This window comes from Pipra filicauda, unplaced genomic scaffold, assembly GCF_003945595.2.
Source record: "Pipra filicauda isolate LSUMZ 115617 unplaced genomic scaffold, ASM394559v2 scaffold216_size1298047_pilon, whole genome shotgun sequence".
Classification (NCBI taxonomy): Eukaryota; Metazoa; Chordata; class Aves; order Passeriformes; family Pipridae; genus Pipra; species Pipra filicauda.
The window spans coordinates 1,108,695-1,119,993 of record NW_024104328.1 but is presented as its reverse complement, the minus strand read 5'-3'; the positions used below and the strand labels follow the sequence as shown (position 1 = coordinate 1,119,993).

The 11,299-nt window shown below is 44.0% G+C and overlaps 1 protein-coding gene across 1 annotated transcript in view; it reads left to right on the top strand.

The window, feature by feature from the left end:
• The first annotated feature begins 8,285 nt into the window (after positions 1-8,285).
• The window catches only part of CHSY3 (chondroitin sulfate synthase 3), a 139,231-nt gene continuing 136,217 nt past the window's right edge, over positions 8,286-11,299 (top strand). The window contains exons 1-2 of the mRNA XM_027714438.2: positions 8,286-9,168; positions 10,641-10,924. Of these exons, the coding sequence (XP_027570239.1) occupies positions 8,457-9,168; positions 10,641-10,924 (996 nt within the window). The 5' untranslated portion in view covers positions 8,286-8,456. The remainder of the gene's footprint in view (positions 9,169-10,640; positions 10,925-11,299) is intronic.

Sequence of the window (11,299 nt, the reverse complement as noted above, 5' to 3'; positions counted from 1 at the left end):
TGAACTGTTCTGAGTCCTGGATATTTCCTGCAGTTTGTTACATGCTGATGTTCATCAGTGCTGTTAACAGCAGTTCCCCAATAAGCAAACTTTTCTCTCACAAATGTTGCATAAAGAAAGTACAAGTAGCCATGTAATCAGTGGGATTCTGCAAAGCAAATTTGCCAGACCTCATGCTTGATGCCATTGCTCTGAGAATGTTAAGTTGCTAAATGCATGATTCACAAACTGAATTTCATTTCTCTCTTCACTATAGCCACTTTTAAGTCTGTAGTTTACCATTCAACTGGTAAACTATATTTTGAGCTACTTTTAAATGTGTTTAGGCATAAGAAAATTATTAACTTTCTTATTAAAAAAAATGGACATAATTGCAGGCACATTATTTCTGTAATCATAACAAGCTTAATACCCATATTAGTGATTTGGAGCCAGTGCCTTTAAATGTAAACCAGTACTTTTACTTTGTAACACCTCTTACATTATCAAACAATATAGCCTTCTAATGCAAAAGTTTGAGGTATCTTCTTAATTTTATGCACAAAATAAAACTTCTGTATTTTTAGTTTTTTGATTCTCTAATGTCCTAGTTCTGTTAGTACAGCTTCCATGCTAAAAAGAATATATTCTCCTGAATTTGGGCCACAATGTACTAGGTAAAGGAGTAGCCAAAATATGCCACAAATGAAATGATGGAATGGAAATGTGGGATGCTTCTTTCTTCAACTGTTGGGTTCTCTTCAGCTAAATGAAGGTTTCAAACATTACTAGTCCAATCTCCTATTCATATTATAGGTAAACAGTGTTAGTAAAAATCGTGATGTACATATTTTATATGACGTCTTTTCAACATAGAACAACTGTTTCCTTGTTGAATTGATTTCATGATTGACCTTTCATGCACATATTTTTATTCACAGAAACATTGTATCTTTTAAATAAAAAAGAGATTTTTTAAATTGCTTTACATGTGTTTTTTTTAAATTCTTGAATGCAATTATAAAAAGATAAATTACACAATCTAACTTTTTCCCTAGAAAATTCCTTATGCCTCTTTGAATATTTGTTTGTTTGTTTGTTTGTTCGTGTTTTCCTCTCAAAATTCTAGGTTCTCTGAACAAGACACTTTATACAAAGTGAGTATTAATTTTGCCAAAAATACAATTACTTTGGAAAAATCTTCTGCTACCCAGAGCTGTCCACTCTTCACACAATGTATTCCAGGTACATACAGCGGGAAATGAGCAGGCAAAAGATAATGTTTTCAAAACTGCCCTAGAATTTTCAGCAAATAAATCAGAAAGCAAGTAGAGAAGCAGCTTCTTTAAAAGTATTTTTCTAAAAAAATGTATTAAATAAAATGGTGTAATAATAACAACTTTGTCCCTAAGATACTGTGTGCTGGTTTGAATTATAATGAAATGCTGCCAGAAACCATCAGACTGCAACTATGGTGTTGTTTCACAAGGTGGCACAGCTACTCTTCATATTGTGCATGTGTACTTTTCCTCAACTAGTATCTAATCAGCCTCCCAGTGTGGCTGTAAAAGAGCCAACCTGCATTCAAATTAAGAAAGCATAAGGAAAATCTTAAGGCATAAGCAAATTTTCAGGCCCAGTCCAAGGCTTATTGACATCAATAAGAAGCTTTCCAGTGTCTTCAATGTGAATTTAATAGTTTATCCATGGTGTGTTTAAACTCTCCTGACAGGCTTTCTAATCCTGTGATTAGCTACAGCAGACAACATATTAAACTTCTCAGGAAAAATAAGCTCATAACGCTTAGCTCTCATCTAGCTTTTTAGAAATCTTAGTATGATTGCTAATACACTCAGCAAGTAATAAGAACTAGAAGCTGACACATTCAAAATCCTACCAAATTCAATGGGACTGCTTCTAAGTAAATTCTAAAAAGAAGAATACTGAAAGACTGAAAAAGTGGATTCTAATTAAAATTGGTATTTTTCTCTCTTAATTTTAATTTTTCTCTCTTTACATTCTTAATTCAAACTTTGAAAATTCATCCCTAGATTCAGGAGGGAAAACTGACACAATATTACAAATGAATTTTTTTTCCTAGTTTTACATAACAATTGCAAAACAATGTTATTGCAATTTTTAATGAAATGCTGAGTCTTTTAAGTATCATTATTTGTCCTTCATACAGACATTTCAAGTCACAGACTAGAAGGATATTCTATTAGGTGACTTTGGTGCCAAGTTTGAGTAAAAGTCACATCTGAGTAACATTCCTAGCAAATTTGGGAAAAAAAGTTCAGTTTGTTATCAGTGTGTTTATATCTTCTTCAACAGTTCTTAAAAAAAAGGATTACATAAATACATGAAAACAGCATGGTAGGATCAGACTTCTGGCCTCACTGTTCTGTCAATTTTTCCTTTTAAGATGTCACGTGGTTCAGTGACATTAAATGTTGGAGGAGGGGACCTGTACATGTCTATTATCACTTTTGTTTTGATTGATTTATAATGAAAGATAATTATTCAGTTCTTCCTCTGGGAGAGCTGCTCACCTCTGTAGACATCCTACTGTTTCTTTTCTAGGGTGTTCTTCTAAGTGGATTGTTTTATTTTTTTTACTTAGATTAAATTTTTATTTGCTCTGACAGATTATTCTTTTCAAATGGCTTGAACAACCTTCAGAGTTTTTGGCATCCACTTCTCAAAGCAGTGCCCTCTGCCTTCACAAAACAGCACAACAAAGCACAACAGCACAACAAAGTATATGTCACATGGCTTCCTTGTGTGCATTGCTGCAGCCTGTAGATTAAACACTAATGTACAGAGGGTATGTCCATTGCTGTTAGACATTAACTTTATATTTTACCTTCTTTCCAAGAGGGGGAAAAAAGAAAAAAACAAAAAGACTTCTCGTGGCCAGGTTGATCAAATGGTGGTGTTACCTTTGGTACTACAACTATTACAATAAAAACTTTTTCAGTCTTAAGAACATATCTTACAATTTTGAAAGAAAGCATTATACAGTTTATTTTCCTACTGTAGATGTTTCAGGGAAGTTACGTTAAGCAAGGAAGGTTTTTACTTCCAGTCTTGATATTCCTCCATACAGGCTATTCTCAGAGTACTTTGAGAACTAAGTGTTTCTTCTGAGGTCTTTAAAAGAGGTATTTTCTGCTGTGCTCCTTACAATAGTAGCTGTCTCTTTACCAGGATTGATGTATATGGCTTTCTAAGTGCATATGGAGATGTAAGACACTGCTGACTTTCTTTCAAATGGCACAAATTGCTTGCTTCATCCTTATGTCTGCCACTAGTAGGCAAAAAAGTGTGACAAAAATGTTAAGACAAACCCATTTAAGCCACTTGAGACTGTGTCTTCCATACAAGTCAATGGCTATTGTGGCACCTGAGGAGGAAGAGAGTAAACACTGCTGTCCATCACATAGGATCGTTTAATGTATCCCACACAGAGGTGGGAGCTATGTATGGATGTCTCCTATTCATATAAGAGAGTGATTTAGTCTCATTTATTTGCATTCCAAGACGAGAGGGAAAACAACTACAAAATACAGACAAGATAAACAGTTTGAAAGAGGAGCAAAATAAAGCAGGTTAAATGAAATTTACATATGAATTGCCTGTGTAAGCTTTAGTGTAATAATTTTTCATAAATAACGGAGCAAGTGTGAAATCTGAAAGGATTTTCCTAAGCATGGATTTCATAGCCTAACCTATCCCATATACTATTTCAATTTGGTTTTAAACCAAAAATAAATTACAGGAGTATGGAGTTCCACGTTGTGGTTTTTTTTTGTTTGTTTTGTTTTTTTTGTTTGTTTGTTTGTTGGTTGGTTGGTTGGTTTTTTTCTCCCCTTGTTTTTTGTTTGTTGGTTTGGTTTCTTTGTTTGTTTTCACAAATAAAAGCTGGGTTTGGTAACAGTTGATGCTGCAAAATCACCTTGAATCTAAAATTTGAGTAACTGATGGATTTTCAGAACTATGTATAATTCTTCAAGATATAAAGGTCTTATTTTCAGTAATGCCTATTGCACTTCCTTGATCTCAGTCTGGAATAGGACCAAGTCCATGAGCATCAGAAATGGCTCTGTGGACAGTAGTGAAGGAGCAAGATATTGCAGTTGACCTCCAGCTTCAGTAGCTGTCATTTCTCTGCAAGGAAATGGTGGTAAGACCGTAAGTCTGTGAATGTGAGGGAATATACAAAGGATATATTCTCATCCTCTCATCTTCTCTCTCTTGAAAGAAAGGGCTATACTTATCCAAGATCTGCCTGGGCCCCATGCGTAGTAAAATCAACAGAAAAGGCCTTAATAATATTCATTTGAGGGTTAATAGATTGGCCACATAATTACCTTCCAAAATAAAACTGTACCTAGAAATGCAAATGGCTGTAGTCAGATGCTGGAATAATACAAGCACAACGCAAAAAGATCACATTCAGCCATAAGCACTGTGGAGTTTTAGTATATAAAAATAAAAAAATATAAAGACAATAAAACTATTTCTTAGTCAAAATGCCACTAATGCATATGATTACCCAGGTATATCAATGAATAAATATATGGTTACAAAAACGTTAAAAGACAGTTGTCAGTTGCAGCTACTGCTCTCCAAGTGATGTGTATATGCCTCCATAATAAAACTGAATGCTCAAGGGAAATTTCAGTCTTAGAGTTCCTAAAAGTTTGCTCTACAAAGACAATTGAAATGTCTTTATCTTTTGCAGGTGGCTGTGCTAGGTCAGATGTGAACCATTTTTGTGGTGTAGGCATATTATTGTCTTTCACTTAGAGCCAAATGCTATAAATTTTCTTTAACACACCTAAAAGGGAGCTATTCAGACTTGTTCACGGTGATATTTTAAAGAATAAAAGTGAAAAAGCACTGAAAGAACTTTTGGTTTGGCTTCAAAGACTACTGTAAATTTTTCAGATTTGTCTGGTAGCAATAGCTCCTGTCCTTTCAATAATTAATATTCCAGTCTTAAGTTTCCCCTTTCTTGCATCAAGCAGGTCCATTTGTCACCACTTTTTTAAGGCTTTTTTTTTTGCTTTGAAAATGACATTCATTGCAATGATTCTTTCTTAACTTCCTAACGGACCCTGGGTTTATTGTAGTGGCTGCTACAACATAAACTGAAGCCATCTGCAAATGTAGTTTCAAAATTAACACAATACGTTAACAAGATAGTCTAAAAAAGAAAAAAAAAATCTGATTTTTTTTTTTCATCTCTGAAGTTAACTAACCTGTCCTTAATACCTCAAAATCTAAACAAAACCCACTAATTATATGTTAAAGTTCATTTATATGTTAAAGCCTGCCTTGGCAGAACCATGCATCATATGATTTTTGTAGCAACACGTATAAACCAAACACGTACAGAAAGCTGAGACAGCATACCAACAATCCTAATTAAATGGTCTCTTATCAGGAATGTCACTAAACTGCTTTATCAAGAAACAGTGTAATGGTTATTGACCTTTGATATGCATACCTATTTATATGTGTATATTTAATCTTACTATTCTATAAAGCTCTCTTTAGAGCAAAACAACACAATTAACAGTCAGGAGTTCTGTTTCAAGTAACAGCTCAAATGCAGTTGAAGCAATTAATTTCTCGTCATAATCATGCTTCAGTTTTTTGACAAATTGCATGTTTTAGCAGCTGGTTACAAATATGAAAAGAAATCCTACTACTCTAGCAGACCTGTTATTTTATGTCGGATATCTGAGGTTGAATGAAATATGGAAACATAGTTCTGTGAGTTCCTTTCTGACTATGGAATTCAACTGGATGCTTTATTTTCCCTATTCAGCTCTAATGTGCTCCTGGGCTATGTGTGTTACGGCTGATCAACCTACACTGTTAAAGTGTCATTTCTTGAGACGACTGACACAGGGCATGGGACCAGCAGGATATAAGACTGTGCCCAAAGACAGATTCACAGCTTATTCTAAGCCCCTCTTAAAGTGAAGCTAGCTTTAGTCAGTGCTTTCCACCTATAGCTGCTGTGAAGAGATTGTGAATGGTGTTTTAGATGCCCTGTACATGATTTGGAAAGGCATTCTGAACACAGGTACAGGACTGTTATTATTAGCCACTAGATGCCACCGTTGCTCCTATAAAAGTGGTCTACTCTGTGTCTTCGTCCATTAAACCCCACAAAATCTTCAACTGATTTCCCCATGTTATATCAAAATAGTGGTACAGCATTGAACTAAAAATATAAATCTAGATACACACCTTATACTCAATTCCTCTACAAACTATTCTGATACTCACAACACCTTAAGGTCCATTTTCGTCTTGGAAGCGTGTAAAGGGCTTTATGGTCACCTCTCATGGGTTTACCTGTGCTTTCTGTGACAAAAATAAGAGCTGTCAGACCTGAGGAGTCAGCACAGTTGACACTGACTGAAGTAATTTCAGTATATGCATAAGCAATGGAAGTGGCTTAGCGTCGTCATACATTGTACCTCTGCGACCCCATAGCAGTAAGTTGTCTGAAAATTTAGGACACCATTATGATGGGGTTGTGTAGGTCTAAAGGAGCCCCTGCTACTGGAGATGGTACCGCACATGACTCACCAGGACCTATCAATTCCCAGCTGTTTGCAAGGAGCTGGGGGGAAGGGCTGAGAGATAGTATTTTTAAATGCAAGACTCAAATGGAAAACAGAAACACTCACAATACTGATAATTCTCAATGCCATTGTAAAGGTTTTCTAGAGGACATCCTTCCAAATTGTCTGTTCATAGCTTGGTAAAGACAGACCCAGGATCTGCTATCTTGTTGCTCACAGAACATCTCAGGTGGTGTTTACATGCCCAGACACAATGCTTGGATTGTTGTTTTTAGTGATGACAGCTGGAGTAAATACCTATTTATGCCTTACTGTTTGATGGCATAAATGCACCAGCCTGTGTGCACGTGGAGAGGAAATTAATGATGGGCTGCTTTGGAAAGGATGCTTAATCCTGGGGAAGCCACAGAGTATGTTTACTGAGCCTGATACTTGCACATCCCAAAACCACGAAGAGCACACCGAATGCTCATTGAATGTGGCAGTCACACAGAAAATCTGCAAATTACTTCAGTAGGTGATCTCTTCATAGTTAAAGACTATGCAGAGTGGACTTTCTTTGTTAGGTGGGCGAAGTGATATCTTTTTCCAAAAAGGCTTGAAGTTTTCCTCTCACTATTCCAGTACTTCTGCTAGCATCACACAAAAGCAGCCTCCATACTCCTCCTCTCACCTTGACATGTGTCTGACAATTGATAAAGTCATATGAAGTGACACACAATGCCATAGACTTAGTTATAAAAACGGGTGGTTTTGCTGCAAAACTGTTAAATATACGCTACTGGATCTTCTGTCGCTTGGATGTATTTCAGTGAAACAACAAATGGATGTGATGAGCAGTTTATGGCTTTCACTGGAGATGGGCATCTTGCACAATTAAATAAGGGATGCATATAAATATGGAGGATAGGCAAGCAACCTTAAACTTCAAAATTACAGCTGTTCCTATAGGAACAGTGTCCTAGTCATTTAATTCCTGCTGTCGGTCATCCCAGGCTGTGGACAACGCCGTAGCCCTGAGGTCGGGAATCCACGCCACAGGGCAAGGCGCTCTCCGCTGGGGAGTTGTTAACTGTCCGGGGCGGAAAGCAGAGGCCAGAGCGGGGGCAGAGGAGACAGCTTCCCTCCTCTCGACACGACACCCCGGACCTGCCTCCCACGACCACCACTCCGGAGAAGAAGGCCGGGCGCGACTGTCCGGCCCGTGGCCGCCCTCGGGCGATGCGGCTCCGCGCCCGCACATGAGCCCCGACCTTCCCCGCTGCGGCAGCGGGAGCGGGACACACCGCGGCACCCGGAGCACACCAGGCGACGGGGACACCGCCACCCCACCGCCCCGGCCCGCCCTCCGCCCCCGCCCCGGCCCCGGCGGGCGGAGGGGTCGCCGGCGGGCGGCGGGGCTGGACCGGGGGCCGAGGCCGCGGCGCGGGGGGATCCGCGAGCGGCACCTAAAAAAATCGTTTCCTTCCGGAGCGGCGGCGGCGGCCGCCACTTCCCCGGCGCGGCTCGGGCACCGGCGGCGCCCTCCGGGGTGAGGCGCTCGGCAGCCGCGGAGGAAGGCGGCGGGCGCGGAGCGTGGGCCGGGGAGCCGTGCGGCGGGGGCTGAGCCGTGGGAGGGGCGGGGAGGGACCAGGCGCCGCCGGGGGCGAGGTGCCAGCGGAGCGGAGGCGCCGCCGCTCGCGCTCCGCCGCCTTCCCGCCCGGAGAAGTTTGACTCGGGAGCAGCGCAGCCGCCCGGGCCGCCGCGGCGGGGCAGGGCAGGGACCCGCGGCAGGAGGCGCCGCGCCTGGGGCCGCCGCGGGACGGGGGTCGCTTCCAAGCGGGACGCCGGCGGCGGTAGCGGCGCTCCGGGAGCCGCCCCGCCCGCGACATGGCAGCGCGATCCCGGAGACCCTGGTTGAGCGTGGTGCTGGGGCTGGTGCTGGGCTTCACCGCCGCTTCCTGGCTCATCGCCCCGCGAGTGGCCGAGCTCAGCGAGAAGAAGCGGCGCGGCGCCAGCCTCTGCTCCTACTACGGCCGCGCGTTGGGGCCGGGGGCAGCGCGGGGCGCGGCGGCGGGCGGGCAGCAGGCGCCGCCGGAGGCACCGGCGGTGCTGGGCGGCACGAGTTTCAGGAGCAGCCCCTGGGAGCTGCCGCCGGCGGCGGCGGAGGGCACGGTGTCCAGCCCCGCTGCTGGCGGGGAAGGGGAGCCGGAGGAGGAGGAGGAAGGCGGCGAGAAGCGGAGCGGTCGGCCTGGCGGCAGCCACAACGGGAGCGGGGACTGGGGGGGTGCCCCGGGCTGCGCCAAGCCCCGCAACTTCCTCTACGTGGGGGTGATGACGGCCCAGAAGTACCTGGGCAGCCGGGCGGTGGCGGCGCAGCGGACGTGGGCGCCCTCGGTGCCGGGCCGCGTGGAGTTCTTCTCCAGCCAGGGCTCCGCCGCGCCCCCCGGGCTGCCCCCGCTGCCTGTCGTCGCCCTGCCCGGCGTGGACGACTCTTACCCGCCGCAGAAGAAGTCCTTCATGATGATCAAGTACATGCACGACCACTACCTGGACAAGTACGAGTGGTTCATGCGGGCGGACGACGACGTCTACATTAAAGGTGACCGGGGCGCGCCCCGCCGGCGGGAGGCAGGGAAGCAGGGAACGGTATCTGGGAGCGCGGCGGGGTCCCATGGTGGGTGCAGGGGAGTGTCGGTTTTCGTCTGGGACGGGGAGCGCATGGGGTATCTCGACCTGCCCCCGCCCCGGCGGCGTTTGCTTCCAGCCCCACCGTGCGGGCCATGGAGAGCCGCCCCGTCGCTGCGGTCCCTGAGGGAACCCCGACGTGCGGAGAGCAGAGGCTGCGGGTTGTACCGCGCCGGGCGCGGTGAGCGGTCCCTTGGGTGGGCGTGGGGTCCCGGTGCTGCGGCCCCCGCGGTCGCGGCCCGACCGCAAGGTGTGTGTCTCTTGGTCCCGCCTCGTCCCGGCTCCCCCGGCGGAGTCCGTGCGGGACTCCTCGGGAGCGATGCTGCTGTCACCCGCTTGCCCCGACCCTGGGCTGAGCGAACGCAGCTGCCGCGGGTGAAGCTGCTGTTCATTGCAGCGCGTGTCCCCGGACAGCACCATCCCTGCTCCCGTGCGAGTTCCTTAGCACCTTTAGGACATGATACTCTGCAGCTTCCTTTTGGTCTGCGCCTGTTGCTGTGCCGTTATTCGTGTCGCGTCCCGAGCTCAGGAAAGAGAAGCTGGAGTTGTAAGCGTAAATAAACCCGGGTTGTGAGCTTGGTTGCTTACACTGTTTTAAGTTCACTGAAGGTACCTATAGCCTTCCCAGTTTGTCTCTTGATTTTGAGTCACTTAATATGCTCGCTCGTCAGCTGTCACCTGTCAAATATTGGAACATATACAGTTGTATATATGTATGTATATTCAGCTGCAGATGTAAAGTTGTCAGTGTTTTCTTTGGGCTCATTTCGAAGTTATAATGAACCTGCCTTTAACTGGTTACACAGTACTGAGTTAAACCTATCCAGAAACTTTCCATTTCAAGTAAACATGAAATCAGAATTTTTTAAAAGAACTAGGTAAGCGGTTTGAAGGAAAAGAGTGTAAACATTGTAGCACTGGAAATAATTTGAAAGGGACTTGAACTTTACTTTTTTACTGACAATTAGTCTATAATTAAATGTGTTTTGCTTGGGTAATTTGTTTGCTCTGCTTCCCTGGAAGCAGATTGGAAGCAACCTGGAGCCATATTGTCCAAATTGTCTGACTTTGGAGAGAGTTTTAAACTAGCAAGTAAGTGCTTTCCATCAGTATTGGTTGAACAGAGCAAACTTTACTGGTTAAATTTAATTTTGATCGTATTCTGACTTTTGGCTGAAGGGAAATGTCATTGTAATGTTAATTAAAACAAACAAACAAAAGAGGTAAACTTGTCCAAGGATATTTTCAATTAGGTGTAGGATTCTACTTTAGAGGAGATTTCCTGTGACAGTCTCAGGTGCCTATTATATTTTTGTAAAAGTTTGAACTACAGGAAAAGAGGTGGCTGGCAGAGAAGTCAGAGGAATAACAGTAATTTTTTTTCAGGTGAAAAATTGGAGGAGTTTCTTCGCTCACTGAACAGCAGTAAACCTCTGTATTTGGGACAGACTGGTCTGGGTAATATTGAAGAACTTGGAAAACTTGGGCTGGAGCCTGGGGAGAATTTCTGCATGGGAGGGCCAGGAATGATCTTCAGTCGTGAGGTTCTCAGGAGGATGGTGCCACATATAGGTGAATGCCTTCGAGAAATGTACACTACCCACGAGGACGTGGAGGTGGGCAGGTGTGTCCGAAGGTTCGGAGGAACTCAGTGCGTTTGGTCATACGAGGTAAGTGATGGTGGAAATCGCAATGTGCTCTTTGTTGGCAGGGTTTTACGCCCTGCGACGTGAGTGGCTCTATCCACAGTCTCTTTCCACCATAATTAAGTTTTAATGCATGCAGCGGAATGTGAACTGCGGGCTGTAAGGAAAAAAGAGAGGGAAATATTCACAGCGTGTTGCTGTAAGCTTGTTTATTTCTACTTGTGTGTTTCTGTTTTCATTGGTGACACTTGTTGCAGCCATGTTTAAGCATTGGTATGCTGTAAGTTGCTAGAGCATTACCTTCAGAGTTTCTACATATAATCCTTGACAGGGAGCTGCTGTATTTGATGAATGTTGTTCAGGTTGGATCTTTCTAAGAACTTGGGTTTGGATAAGCAC